The sequence below is a fragment of the Budorcas taxicolor genome, chromosome 23, assembly GCF_023091745.1.
Source record: "Budorcas taxicolor isolate Tak-1 chromosome 23, Takin1.1, whole genome shotgun sequence".
In the NCBI taxonomy this organism is placed as follows: domain Eukaryota; kingdom Metazoa; phylum Chordata; class Mammalia; order Artiodactyla; family Bovidae; genus Budorcas; species Budorcas taxicolor.
The window spans coordinates 36,383,532-36,399,358 of NC_068932.1; the positions used below are offsets into that span (position 1 = coordinate 36,383,532).

The 15,827-nt window shown below is 44.7% G+C and overlaps 1 protein-coding gene across 1 annotated transcript; it reads right to left on the bottom strand.

Moving 5' to 3' along the window:
• Positions 1-8,744: 8,744 nt before the first annotated feature.
• C23H10orf82 (chromosome 23 C10orf82 homolog) lies at positions 8,745-15,485 on the bottom strand. Its single transcript, XM_052661188.1, has 5 exons — positions 15,431-15,485; positions 11,460-11,678; positions 9,623-9,809; positions 9,010-9,110; positions 8,745-8,890 (listed from the first exon to the last, which is right to left on the bottom strand). Exons 1-5 carry the CDS (start codon positions 15,483-15,485, stop codon positions 8,745-8,747), a joined length of 708 nt encoding a protein of 235 aa, XP_052517148.1.
• Positions 15,486-15,827: the final 342 nt, after the last annotated feature.

Genomic DNA, 15,827 nt, shown 5'->3' on the forward strand with positions numbered 1-15,827 from the left:
ACATCACTCATTATCAAAGAAATGCAAATTAAAATCACAATGAGGTACCATCTCACGATAGTCAGAATAGCTGCTATCAAAAAGTCTACAAACAAAAATGCTGGAGAGGGTGCGGAGAAAAACGAACCCTCTTACACTGTTGGTGGGAATGGAAACTAGTACAGCCACAATGGAGAACAGTGTGGAGATTCCTTAAAAAACTGGAAATAGAGCTCCCATACAACCCAGCAATCCCACTGCTAGGCAGACACACTGAGGAAACCAGAAGTGAAAGAGACACATGTACATCTGATGTTCATCACAGCACTGTTTACAATAGCTAGGACACTGAGGCAACCTAGATGTCCATCGGCAGATGAATGGATAAGAAAGCTGTGGTACATATACACAATGGAATATTACTCAGCTATTAAATAGAATGCATTTGAATCAGTTCTAATGAGGTGGATGAAACTGGAGCCTATTATACAGAGTGAAGTAAATCAGAAAGAAAAATACCAATACAGAATATTAATGCATATATATGGAATTTAGAAAGATGATAATGATGACCCTATATGTGAGACAGCAAAAGAGACATAGATGTAAAGAACAGACTTTTGGACTCTATGGGAGAATGCGAGGGTGAGATGATTTGAGAGAACAGCATTAAAACATGTATATTACCATATGTGAAATAGATCAGCAGTCCAGGTTCGATACATGAGACAGGGCGCTCAGGATGGGTGCACTGGGATGAACCTGAGGGATGGGATGGCGAAGCAGGTGGGAGGGGATTCAGGATGGGGGACACATGTACACCCATGGCTGATTCATGTCAATGTACGGCAAAAAACACTACAATATTGTAAACTAATTAGACTCCAATTAAAATAAATTAATTAATTTTTAAAAACCTCAACACTCAAAAAACTAAGATCACAGCATCTGATCCCATCACTTCATGGCAAATAGATGGGGAAACAATGGAGATAGTGAGAGACTTTATTTTTCGGGGCTCCAGATGGTGCAGATGGTGACTGCAGCCATGAAATTAAGACACTTGCTCCTTGTAAGAAAAGCCATGATCAACCTAGACAGCATATTAAAAAGCAGAGACATTACTTTGCCAACAAAGGTCCATTTAGTCAAAGCTATGGTTTTTCCAGTAGTCAGGTACGGATGTGAGAGTTGGACTATAAAGAAAGCTGAGCACTGAAGAAATGGTGCTTTTGAACTGTAGTGTTGGAAAAGAGTCTTGAGAGTCCCTTGGACTGCAAGGAGATCAAACCAGTCAATCCTCAAGAAAATCAGTGCTGAATATTCATTGCAAGCTGAAGCTGAAACTCCAATACTTTGGCCACCTGATGTAAAGAACTGACTCACTGGAAAAGACCCTGATGCTGGGAAAGATTGAGGGCAGGAGGAGAAGGGGATGGCAGAGGATGAGGTAGTTGGACCGCATCACTGACTCAATGGACATGAGTTCGAGCCAGCTCCAGGAGTTGGTGATGGACAGGAAAGCCTGGTGTGCTGCAGTCCATGGGGTCACAAAGAATGGGCCACGACTGAGTGACTGAACTGAACTGATCCCTTAATTTCATGGGCAGAGACTTCAAAACTTTAGTTCCAGAATAGACATCTGCAAACTCTGTACGTTAGGGAGAGTGGAACAGGCATAATTGCCTCCTGTGTTCTTCATTTCTGAGGGGCCAGTACGCATGCAGCAGCCTGCAGCAGATGAAGGATCGATCTCCTTCCCAGGACTGTGGGATCATTCTCCCAGGGTATTAAAAAAAAAAAAAAAAAAAAAGCTGGAAAAACTCCCAACTATTCACTTAGCTTGGTCCTAGCCTCTGAAGGATCATGCAGCTACTTTCTATTGAGTAGCTTTTTCCTTTAAACATGGAATCTCTAAAAGATTATTTATTAATCGCTTCAAAAGAGGATTTTATCAGTTCAAGTAAGGAAAACAATATTTTTTGAATGTGAAAACAATACCTGTTGGCTGTAGAAAATTGGGAAAAACACAAGGTAAAAAACAACAATAATACCATCAGCCAAATAATCACTGTTAGTATTTGCCGGAGTCCAGCTCCAGCAGCCAGGGATTCAACCTGAAGAGGTGAACAGTGTCAGCGAATGAGACAGCATCTCATTTTTCTTTTGGACTGCCTACTTATTTCAAGTTTAAGATTCTCTTTTATACTTTTACAGAAACATTAGGTCAGAGGTTTGACATTTTCAGTTTCCCCTCTCCCAGATTTATTATCTCCATAAATCATTGTTGCTCTTCAGAGTTCCTGCTTCAGTGATTCTCTGGGAATTAGCCTTATCATGATTATCTACCTCCTCTAATGTGTCCTATAGTTAACTTGTGATTACACTGTAACTCATGCTACATTCCTCAGTTTACTACTTATCTTCCTAAATCCTGTTTGCCCATAACATCCTGAGCTCACTATCTCTTAAAAAGGCTTCTAGCTATAGTGTCTCTAAAAATTCCTAACTTCTATAGTTCAGTTCAATTCAGTTCAGTTGCTCAGTCGTGTCCAACTCTTTGTGACCCCATGAATCACAGCACATCAGGCCTCCCAGTCCATCACCATCTCCTGGAGTTCACTCAAACTCACATCCATCGAGTCGGTGATGCCATCCAGCCATCTTATCCTCTGTCGTCCCCTTCTCCTCCTGCCCCCAATCCCTCCCAGCATCAGAGTCTTTTCAAATGAGTCAACTCTTCGCATGAGGTGGCCAAAGTACTGGACTTTCAGCTTTAGCATCATTCCTTCCAAAGAAATCCCAGGGTTGATCTCCTTCAGAATGGACTGGTTGGATCTCCTTGCAGTCCAAGGGACTCTCAACCGTCTTCTCCAACACCACAGTTCTAAAGCATCAATTCTTCGGTGCTCAGCCTTCTTCACAGTCCAACTCTCACATCCATACTGACCACTGGAAAAACCATAGCCTTGACTAGATGGACCTTAGTCGGCAAAGTAATGTCTCTGCTTTTGAATATGCTATCCAGGTTGGTCATAACTTTCCTTCCAAGGAGTAAGCGTCTTTTAATTTCATGGCTGTAGTCACCATCTGCAGTGACTTGGGAGACCAAAACAATAAAGCCTGACACTGTTTCTACTGTTTCCTCATCTATTTCCCATGAAGTGATGGGACCAGAGGCCATGATCTTAGTTTTCTGAATGTTGAGCTTTAAGCCAACTTTTTCACTCTCCTCTTTCACTTTCATCAAGAGGCTTTTGAGTTCCTCTTCACTTTCTGCCATAAGGGTGGTGTCATCTGCATATCTGATGTTATTGGTATTTCTCCCGGCAATCTTGATTCCAGCTTGTGTTTTTTCTAGTCCAGCGTTTCTCATGATGTACTCTGCATATAAGTTAATAAGAAGGTTGAAAATATACAGCCTTGACTTACTCCTTTTCCTATTTGGAACCAGTCTGTTGTTCCATGTCCAGTTCTAACTGTTGCTTCCTGACCTGCATACAGATTTCTCAAGAGGCAGATCAGGTGGTCTGGTATTCCCATCTCTTGAAGAATTTTCCAGAGTTTAGTCTGATCCACACAGTCAAAGGCTTTGGCATAGTCAATAAAGCAGAAATAGATGTTTTTCTGGAACTCTCTTGCTTTTTCCATGATCCAGTGGATGTTGGCAATTTGATCTCTGGTTCCTCTGCCTTTTCTAAAACCAGCTTGAACATCTGGAAGTTCCCGGTTCACGTATTGCTGAAGCCTGGCTTGGAGAATTTTGAGCATGACTTTACTAGCATGTGAGATGAGTGCAATTGTGTGGTAGTTTGAGCATTCTTTGGCATTGCCTTTCTTTGGAATTGGAATGAAAACTGACCTTTTCCACTCCTGTGGCCACTGCTGAGTTTTCTAAATTTGCTGGCATATTGAGTGCAGCACTTTCACAGCATCATCTTTCAGGATTTGAAATAGCTCAACTGGAATTCCATCACCTCCACTAGCTTTGTTCATAGTGATGCTTTCTAAGGCCCACTTGACTTCACATTCCAGGAAGCCATGCCCGCAGGGCAACCCAAGACGGGCAGGTCATGGTGGAGAGGTCTGACAGAATGTGGTCCACTGGAGAAGGGAATGGCAAACCACTTCAGTATTCTTGCCTTGAGAACCCCATGAACAGTATGAAAAGGCAAAATGATAGGATACTGAAAGAGGAACTCCCCAGGTCAGTAGGTGCCCAATATGCTACTGGAGATCACTGGAGAAATAACTCCAGAAAGAATGAAGGGATGGAGCCAAAGCAAAAACAATACCCAGCTGTGGATGTGAGTGGTGATAGAAGCAAGATCCGATGCTATAAAGAGCAATATTGCATAGGAACCTGGAATGTCAGGTCCGTGAATCAAGGCAAATTGGAAGTGTCAAACAAGAGATGGCAAGAGTGAACATCGACATTCTGGGAATCAGTGAACTAAAATGGACTGGAATGGGTGAATTTAACTCAGATGACCATTATATCTACTACTGCGGGCAGGAATCCCTCAGAAGAAATGGAGTAGCCATCATGGTCAACAAAAGAGTCTGAAATGCAGTACTTGGATGCAATCTCAAAAATGACAGAATGATCTCTGTTCATTTCCAAGGCAAACCATTCAATATCATGGTAATCCAAGTCTATGCCCCAACCAGTAATGCTGAAGAAGCTGAAGTTGAACGGTTCTATGGAGACCTACAAGACCTTTTAGAACTAATACCCCCAAAAGATGTCCTTTTCATTATAGGGGACTGGAATGCAAAAGTAGGAAGTCAAGAAACACCTGGAGTAACAGGCAAATTTGACCTTGGAATGCGGAATGAAGCAGGGCAAAGACTAATAGAGTTTTGCCAAGAAAATGCACTGGTCATAGCAAACACCCTCTTCCAACAACACAAGAGAAGACTCTACACATGGACATCACCAGATGGTCAACACCGAAATCAGATTGATTATATTCTTTGCAGCCAACGATGGAGAAGCTCTATACAGTCAACAAAAACAAGACCAGGAGCTGACTGTGGCTGAGATCATGAACTCCTTATTACCAAATTCAGACTTAAATTGAAGAAAGTAGGGAAAACCGCTAGACCATTCAGGTATGACCTAAATCAAATCCCTTATGATTATACAGTGGAAGTGAGAAATAGATTTAAGGGCCTAGATCTGATAGATAGAGTGTCTGATGAACCATGGACTGAGGTTCATGACATTGTACAGGAGACAGGGATCAAGACCATCCCCATGGAAAAGAAATGCAAAAAAGCAAAATGGCTGTCTGGGGAGGCCTTACAAATAGCTGTGAAAAGAAGAGAGGCGAAAAGCAAAGGAGAAAAGGAAAGATATAAGCATCTGAATGCAGAGTTCCAAAGAATAGCAAGGAGAGATAAGAAAGCCTTCTTCAGCGATCAATGCAAAGAAATGGAGGAAAACAACAGAATGGGAAAGACTAGAGATCTCTTCAAGAAAATTAGAGACACCAAGGGAACATTTCATGCAAAGATGGGCTCGATAAAGGACAGAAATGGTATGGACCTAATAGAAGCAGAAGATATTAAGAAGAGGTGGCAAAAATACACAGAAGAACTGTACAAAAAAGTTCTTCACGACCAGATAATCACTCATCTAGAGCCAGACATCCTAACTTCTATAAGCTATAGTAAAATATGCTAACTTTACAACATTCCTTAAATCTTTAACTTCTAACTATTTTAATTATTTCTAAGCCCTAAATTCAGTAAACTCCTTTGCCATAAACATTTTCCTCACAAATAAGCTTCAGATAGCAATTCCTCCCATGGCCTCAAGCTGCAGCCTATGTGCTCATCCTGGAACACTCTTCTGTAAAAATCCTTAAACAAATGTCAATGATTAACTTTATGAATTATTCTCTGAGCACAGCTGCAGAAGGCTTTGTGCCTTCTCATGCTCCTCTCAAGAACAATAAGCACCTTAATATCCCTTTTCAGTCAACTCAGCCGAGGAGAGGAAAAGACAAGTCAGAACTACAAGGCCTAACTCCTTCATCCCAGGACCGTGCCTGCAGAATGAGGAGAGGGGTCTGGGGCCGTGCCTCCATTTTGTCAGTAATGCCTAACGCGGCCCCCGACAAGTATTATGGGTTAGCTCCCTTTACCCCTCTGACCTTATTTTTAAACAGAAAAACAGAATTATTTTGTGTGTGTTTGCGTGTGTGCGTGTGTGTGTGTACTCATGGTTTTGTTGTTTGCTGTTTTTTTCATGTACTATTACCATAAATATTTTTTCACACTAGCATTCTTCTATCACGTTATCTTTTTAAATTAATGATTTATTTTTGGCTGTGCTATAGATTTTTGTGGCTTTCTCTAGTTTTGACAAACAGGTGCTTCTCTTCATTGGGAGGCACAGCCTTCTCATTACAGTGGCTTCTTGTGTTGTGGAGCACAGGCTCTGGGGCATGCAGGCTTCAGTATTTGCAGCATGCAGGCTCGGTAGTTGTGGTGCATGGGCTTAGCTGCCCCATGGCATGTAGGATCTTCCTGGACCAGGGACTGAACCTGTGTTTCCTGCATTGGCAGGTGGAGTCTTATCTATCGTACTACCAGGGAAGTCCTACATTATCTTTTAATAACAGGATGCATTGTAGTGTCACGTCCCATTGGGTTTGGGGTGTTGTTTTGTATGACATTCATCTTTTACATACATCTTCAGTAGTTCCCCAGGTAGGGTTCCTTCCCATTTCTGTGCCCTGGCTGTCTGGTGAAACTTGGACCTCTTCTCATATAACAATGTTTTTTCATGTGTAAAGTATAATACATGAGAAATATAATTAGCAAACTAATTATATTGAAATACTATCAAGAAACTAAAAAGAAAAAATTTGTGATAAGTGTTTGCTTATACATACACTGAAGAACAATGTTGGAGAGTAGATACAATATCTTCAATAACAACTATAATTACAAGTACTGATCAACATTATTTCAAGCTGTTTGCAACAAATGTCATATGATATGAAAAGATCTGGGATTTATATTGGGCCAAGGTGACAGGTACAGCTGTGGTTTGTTGCCTACATTCATCAACAAAGGAAATATTATATTTCACTTGGAGGTTAGAGAAAACAAAGGTGTAACTTTTTTCTCATCCCAGTTCTTTATTTCCCATCAGAATCAAAGACATGACTACTGATTTCTACCCATGGAAACTTGGGGATCCAGAGAGCTCAGGTGAAAATTTCCACCTCAGGGAAAACTCCCAAGAGTGGCTCAGTTCATCTTTTGCCCCAGCAGTTTGTTTTAAAGTCTTTATTGAATTTGTTGCAATATTGTCCCTATGTTTTTGTGTTTTGGTTTTCTGGCCATGAGGCATACAGAATCTTAGCTCCCCAGGCAGGGACTGAACCCACACTCCCTGCGCTAGAAGGCAGTCTTAACTGGGGAAGTTCCTGGCCTGGCAGGCAGTTTTGAAATTTTGATATTAATAACAATGGCCTCATGACCCCAGGAGCTGCTTTTGATTTCTTCTTTGTTTGTGCCAACGGCTTCAGAGTAAAGTCAGTGAGAGGGCCCGTCAGTGATAAAAATTCAGCCAGTGTTAAGGGTTGAACTGTGTCTCCCCCTGACCCCCGGCTCCCACCCTCTCCCAAAAGGATATATTGAGGCCCTAATCGCAGTACCTCAGAACGTGACTTGTTTGGAAATACGATGGTTGCAGGTGTAACTGTAATTAAGAAGAGGGCATACTGGAGAAGGGTGAGCCCTCAGGCAGTATGACTGGTGTCTTCACCAGAACACAGCCATGTGAAGATACAGGTTCACAGGGAAGCCACACGATGACAGAGACTGGAATTACGCACCAAAGATCACCAAGGATTAACAGCAAACCTCAGGAGCTCCCCAGGCAGCTCAGAGGTAAAGAATCCGCCTGCCAATGCAGGAGACGCAAGACACTCGGGTTTGATCTCTCGGTCAGGAAGATCCCCTGGAGAAGGAAATGGCAACCCACTCCAGTATTCTTGCCTGACGAATCCCATGGATGGAGAAGCCTGGCGGGCTGTAGTCCTTAGGATTGCAAAGAGTTGGATGCTACTGAGCACACACATGCGCGTGTGCACATGTGCGTGCGTGCGCACACACATACCAGGGGGTGAGGAAGAGCAAGGAGTGATTCTCTCCCAAGGTTTCAGAGGGTGCCTGACCCTGCTAACACCTTGAAAGAGGACTTCTAGCTTCCAGAACTATGAGACAATAAATTCTGCTGTCTTATCGCACCCGGTTTGTGGTACCTGTGCAGCAGCCTTAGGAAACCAGTACAATGGCTTTCCTGGCCTGGGGTTCTGAAACACTGGGGTTGGGGTGGGCACGGTTCTGTGCCCATGTTGGGGACTGCCACACCACGACCCAAGGTGACCGATGGGGACTGACTCATTAGAGGGCTGGGCTAGAGCTTCAGCCACAATGTTACCAAGCACAGCATGTTACCCTGGGTTCAGGAAGAGACGGTCCCATCAAGGTCAACGGAACCTGCAGAAATCCACAGAACGCTTCAGAAGGCTGAGCAGTATTCCTCTTTATACTCACACGACAATAAAAGGCCTTTATCAAGAATGACATGTTATTGCCCAATGGTCAGGATGCAGGTGGCAGTGAAAAGGATTCTTAGGAAATTTCCCATGTCTGTCAGGTGTGTGAAGCACTCTTGTGTGAGGACGGGAAGCTTCTGATCCCCGGGTAACGTCCGCCTCTCCTTAGGGAGCTCCCCACTCCTACACTTCCATGTCCTTTCTTGCAGACAGCGGCTCTAAGTAAATCTTCCCGCTGCACCAAACACTTGGCCTCTGAGTACAGCCACACATCATCTGGGGTCTGGGGTCCTCCATCAAGGCTCGGCTGAGGGTAGGACACCTCACACCTGGAAAAGAAACCAGCCCCAAGCATTGCAGGCGGGTGGTCCAGCGAAGAAGAGGGGCTACTGCAAACATCCTGTCCCGCTTTAAAAACAGCAGGCCAGGAAAGAAAGTCCCTCCTTACCTGGAACAGAGAAATCTGGATATTTTGGCAGCAGCCCTTCATGCAACAAAGCTTTTGGAGGAGGAGTAGGAGGAGGTGGTGTGGACTTAACTCCATATATTCTAAAATAAGAACAAAAGTCACAGTTATTTCTTTTACTGATAAAAATAAGTAAAATCTAGGCAGGTCCCATAGGAGCATGGTATATTCATTTCTGATCCTGACAATTTACCCTCAAGGATCGTCATCTCCATCTTACAGAATAGAAAACTGAGGCCACAAGAGCCCCACTCCCAGCAGTGTCCTACCATGTCCTTTCTTCAGCAACCTTGAGCCTCAGGTCGCTGCCAGGTTGGGGAGGCCCTGTTGGTTTTTACTCCCAGCCTCTCCCTGCAAACCAGCGAAGACCAGAAGCAGGGCTCCTGGAGCTTGTTGGGCGCAAGTGGGGAGCTGGGGAGGCAGGACGTGGGGGCCGACTTGGAAGACCCTGCAATTACAAACATGGCTGCCTTGCAAAAACAAATCAGACACACAACAAAATCAGTCTTAGCTTTGGGCTGGGGGCACCTGGAAACCCTGATCGGCTCTCCCCCTGGTTCTCTCTCTCTGCAGTTGCCACCCAGGCCAGACTTACTCCTCATATGGTTTCAGGTGTGCTTGTTTGGCCCGCTCCACGAGGTCCAGGAAGTCCCTGTAGCAGTTTCTGGCCATGACGGTGTACCGCGTGGAGCAGCCTAATTCAGTGACCCTGGCTCTCGGCAGGTAGCCTGCCCAGCCAGGGATGGGGGGCTCGTGGAGAGGTTTCTTTATGTTCTTGCATTCTGTGAAAAAGATGCCATGCTTCCTTGAGGGCTTTGAGAAGCCATCCGGTGGGCGGCACTGCCAAGCCAACCAGCATCCCAACAATCAGCCCTGGAGAGAGCCCTAGGCCCCAAGACATGATGAGGACAGCTACCACTGGTTGGTTTATTCTGTGTGTCTGCATTTGGTGGGGATTTACATAGGCTCTCTCTCTCATCTCATTGTCTTACAAACTCTAAGAAGTCGGTGCTATTGTCACCAACACTTGCGTGGAGCAGGACATTGACACCTCAGAGAGGTGAAGGGAATCTTGGCTGAGGTCACATAGCAAGGAAGTGACAGAGCCAGGATTTAGACCTGCGTTTCTCTGATTCCCAAGTTATTGCTCGTAAATGGATCCCACTCTTTTCTCAGACTAACAACAACAACACAGAAGCTTCAGGCGTTTGATGCTCCTTGATGATTTAACTAAGGGAATCAAGAGAAGCATGTATGTCAGGAAAAGGCACATCACGCCTAGCTCTGGCCGCCTGGTGGGCTGACCTTCAGCAATTTCACATTTGTGAGATGAAAGATAACTGCCTGCCTCTGTCTCCTACAGATACTGTAAGAATTGAATTAGACCCGAGAGTCCCAGAACCTCGAAGTTGGAAGGCACCCTAGGGAGTGTCTAGTCCCTCCTTCCCTGCCTTAGATGAAGGAACTGTAGCCCAGAGAGGGGAAGTCACCTGCCCTAGGTCACACAGCAAAGAGTCACAGAGCTGGGCTAAAGCCCAAACACTTAGGCTGGTGCTTCTTATAATGGCTGGGAAATTTCTAAAGCATGACAAACATGTGAGTTAGCATGTGCTGAAAAGTCCCCCGTTACAGTAATAATAATAAAGGCAATCAGTCCATTACTTTTCCTGTTGAATATTAGACCTTAAAAACCAGCTGGGATAAATCACTGTTTTGATGATTAACATTATACAGTCATATCATCAGTTGGTTTTTTCACTGTTATTATGGTTGTTATTCAGTGCAAAACCCCTTCCTACCCAGCTAGCACCTGGAGGAGCTGGGTTCAAACCCCAGGTCTGACCTCAGACAAGGGACACTATGCTCAAGTGGGAATAATGGTATCGACTTCATACGGCTGTCATGGGTGGCTAATGAAATAACAATGCTGGGCACAGAGAAAGCAACTAAAAAGCCGTAACTACTGAGACCACAGGGGCTTCCCAGGTGGCGCTAGTGGTAGAGAACCCACCCAGTACAGGAGACATAAGAGGTGTGGATTCAATCCCTTGGTCAGGAAGATCCCCTGGAGGAGGGTGTGGTGACGCACTCCAGTATATTTTGCCTGGAGAATCCCATGGACGGAGGAGCCTGGTGGGCTACAGTCCCTAGGGTCAGAGTCGGACACAACTGAAGTGGCTTAGCACACATGCACACTGAGACCACAGCTGCTCTCTGAACCTCTGTGATGACCACCCAGGGAGGTGAGTCCCAGAGTCCTCTCCCCTAGCTGTCTCCCCCTCCCCCTGGATATGTTTCTTTATCATTTTAAGCAACTGAGCCTCTCCACTTTGCATAGACGCCTGGGGATCTGGAACGGTACTCTTGGTGGCCACTCAGCGAGCCAGCCAGGCCCTGCAATGGGGCCCAGTGTGAAGGGGGGGGGCCAGTACCCAGACTCAAGGGATGGTACTGCCGGTAATACTGGTGCAGTGTCCGCAGGACCGTCCCTTCCGAACGGACAGGTTTCAGCTTGGGAGCAGTGGCCACAGAGCAGTGGAATTCCTCCAGCTGGTCTTTATACCGCTGTGTGTTCTCCTGGAAGATTTTCAGACAGTGGGCCATGTTGTCCTCGCTGGAGGTGCCCTGGCAGCTCAGGTAGGGCACGAAGCCTGTAAGAGTCGAGGAGGGAATCATAATCTGCAGCAAGAGATTCAGATTCTGCCCAAACCCCCAGAATCTCCACCCAGCCCTGGCCATTTCTTCCTTGGCCGACAACGCTGCATTTTCCCAAAGGCCATGAATACAAGCTGTGCTATTGTTTCCACTGCTGCTGGGTCCTCCCAAGGCCACAAAAAATGACCTTGGAGTGGGGAGGGAAGGCCTGTTTCCACAAAGGCGATGACAGTAATGTTCTTTGATAGCAAAGCCCCCGATGTCAGCCCGTATGGCAAATGGGGAAAGCATTTAATGGGCCAAAATGATAGTCTGAGGAGTAATTGAAATTATTCATCTTTTTAAAGAGAAAGCTTATTTTCCTTGACACTTTCCAAATGCAATTTGGGATCTTTCTTGTCGGACCATCAGAAAATTGCGGGCTTATTAAAAGCTGAGACCTATTACACAAAAAGGTAAATTCATTATCTGTGAGACCCACCCTGAGCACAATTTTTCAGCATTTCCCACAAAATAACATATAATTATTACAATTAGTATGGGTAAAACACAACTATTTATTTAAACTGGATGCTGAATCCTAAGTACTATAATGTTGTCATAATAAGGCCATTTTTAAAAAGAACAAAGAATGGAAAAAAAAACTGGTTAAGGCTTAGCTTAAAATTGCAAATAAATAAATAAATATATAAGTCTCATTATTGAAACTCAACATTTTTGCTCTTATCCCCAGGTAGGAAAAGCTGGCTTCAGAGTTGAAGGCAGTAACCCTCACCCTCTGCACCGGCAAGAAGTCTCCTCTGGAGGACTCGAATTATTAGGCTGTTCTTGACAGTGCTGGAAGCCTTCCATCCACTAGCCAGGCTCCCAGTTGGACGTGGGAGATTAAAAGACATGTTAGACAATTAAAAGACAATTAAAAGATACACTAACAACATGGAGGAGAACCTAGACACCCAGGGACCTCATCACAATTGTTCTTCTTCATCAGGGTCTACTTTGATCTGCATAGATTTTACCTGATTGTGTATATATATGCACGCGCGCACACACACACACACACACACACAGAAATACAAACAACTTTTATTGAGTCTTGCTAAAGGCCAAGATATTTCAAATGTACCCCAGCTCCTTTTCTTGGGCTTTAAAATCACTGTGGATGGTGACTGCAGCCATCAAATTGACACTTGCTTTGTAAAAGAGGAGAGTGAAAAAGTTGGCTTAAAGCTCAACATTCAGAAATCTAAGATCATGGCATCCGGTTCCATCACTTCATGGCAAATAGATGGGGAAACAGTGGAAACAGTGGCTGACTTTATTTTTTTGGGCTCCGAAATCACTGCAGATGGTGACTGCAGCCATGAAATTAAAAGACACTTACTCCTTTGAAGGAAAGTTATGACCAACCTTGACAGCATATTAAAAAGCAGAGACATTACTTTGTCAGCAAAGGTCCATCTAGTCAAGGCTATGGTTTTTCCAGTGGTCATGTATGGATGTGAGAGTTGGACTATAAAGAAAGCTGAGCACAGAAGAATTAATGCTTTTGAAGTGTGGTGTTGGAGAAGACTCTTGAGAGTCCCTTGGACTGCAAGGAGATCTAGCCAGTCCATCCTAGAGGAGATCAGTCCTGGGTGTTCATTGGAAGGACTGATGTTGAAGCTGAAACTCCAATATTTTGGCCACCTGATGCGAGGAGCTGACTCATTTGAAAAGACCCTGATGTAGGGAAAGACTGAGGGCAGGAGAAGGGGATGACAGAGGATGAGATGGTTAGATGGCATCACTGACTCAAAGGACATGAGTTTGGGTAGACTCCGGGAGTTGGTGATGGAAAGGGAGGCTTGGCGTGCTGTGGTTCATGGGGTCTCAAAGAATTGGACACAACTGAGTGACTGAACTGAACTGAACTTTTTATAAGGAAAGCTATGACAAACCTAGACAGCGTATTAAAAAGCAGAGACATCACTTTGCCAACAAAGGTCCGTATGGTCAAAGCTATGGTTTTCCCAGTAGTCACGTATGGGAGTGAGAGCTGGTCCATAAAGAAGACTGAGTGCCAAAGAACTGATGCTTTTGAGCTAGGGTGCTGGAGAAAATTACTGAGAGTCCCTTGGACTGCAAGGAGATCAAACTAGTCCGTCTTAAGGGAAATCAACCCTGAATTTTGAAGGACTGATGCTGAAACTCCAATACTTTGACCACCTGATTCAAATAGCCAACACATTAGAAAAGATCTTGATGCTGGGAAAGAATGAAGGCAAAAGGAGAAGGGGGAAAACAGAGGATGAGATAGTTGGACAGCATCTCCCACTCAATGGACATGAATTTGAGCCAACTCCAGGAGATAGTGAAGGACAAGGAAGCCTAGTGTGCTGCAGTCCATGGGGTCACAAAGAGTCAGACACCACTTACCAACTGAACAACAACAAAGCTCCTTTAATCTTCACAATAATCTTATGAGAAGATCATATCTTCTATAATCTTATAAGAATCCTATATCCCTACTCCATATAGTGGGTTGAATCAATAGATCTACCCGAGTCCTAACCCCTGAAACTTGTGAAGGTGAACCTATCAGGAAATAGAGTCTTTGCAGGTGTAATTACGGATTCGGAAATGAGATCATCTTAGATTTAGGATGGACTCCCACATCCAATGGCTAGCTTCCTTCTAAAAGAAAGGAGAGGGAGGTCTGAGAAACAAAGACACAGAGACACTGAGCAGATGGCCACAAGAAGTGTCACGAGAAGATGGGGGCAGAGACTGGAGTGATGCTGCCACAAGGCAAGGAACACGAGGGCCCGTCAAAGAGTGTGGTCCTGCCCATACCTCATGTCAGGAGACTCCCAGCCTCCAGAACTGTGAAAGGATAAATATCTGCTGCTTTACACAACAGCCCTAGGAAACCAATACAACCATTTTATAGAAATTTCTCTTTACCATACAGAGGTATGTAACCTACTTACAATCACATAGATAATGGCCAGGAAGAGATTGGAATCCCAGTTTATTAAAACCCAAAGCTTATTCTCTTAACCAACCAGTAGGACCAAGGATGGGCAACCTTGGAATATTCTCCATGAATCTTCCCTCCTGAGAATACCTGTATGTGAGAGCAGAGGGCTTCTGGGGAGCACTAGGTTCATCACCCACCGTGATGTGATTTAGTAAATTCTCAGTAGCCGAGAAGGCCGAGAAGGAGAAGCCTCAGGATAGAGTGACTAGTTCTCCTGACTTGCCAAGGGCTGACGGGTTTCCTGGGATGCAGGACATTCAGTGCTAAAACTGTGACCATTCCCAACAAACCAGAGTAATTGGCCAGCTTCCCTCTAGGGGACACAGGAAGAAATGGGACCATAAGGACAGCCCTAGTGTTTGAGAATAGCACAACCTGGAGAGAGGAACAGAGCCTCAGTTTACTCATCTGTGTCTCCCCAGGTCCAAATGCATGAGATAAGTTCTTCCTGGATACCAGACCATCTCCTGGGAGATTTGAAAGTGAAAGTTGCTCAGTCGTGGCTGACTCCTTGAGACCCCATGAAACAGTCCATGGAATTCTCCCTAGATTATATTTCTCCACTTATCAGAACCCAGTGATCTTACCATCTTCAACAATGGAGCACTTTCAACAAGTCTCTTAAATGCTGAAGTGCCTGTATTAGTCCATTAAACCGGTCAGACATGGACAATGGGCCAAGGAAGAGACAGAAATGGTCCCCCTGCCAGGCCCGTCACCACTTACCACTGTAGCCTGGTGTGATCGGCATCTGTCTCATGAAGGTCTTGGAAGATTCCATGATTTTGCTCTCTGTTAATGAAGGGAAAAGGGAATGAAATCATCTCATCAGAAGTCCCTTCCTAGAGAACTCACTGCACATGTGCCAGAGCCCTTGGAAGTAAGACTAACCTTGCCAGGGAATTGGGACAGAGAGAAAGCTGCGGCATTAGCCAAGGATGCCACTAAACATTCAATGTGCAGGACATAATGAAGAATTAGAGTCAGCTGTGGCTGGAAAGGATCAGAAGTCTCTAAAGTTGAAATGGAGTCCAAGCTGCGGTTGCAGGGGTCAGCGGGGTTGGGTACCACACAGCATCAGTTTACGTGGATTCTATCTCTGGATCCAGACCCCTTCCTCCTT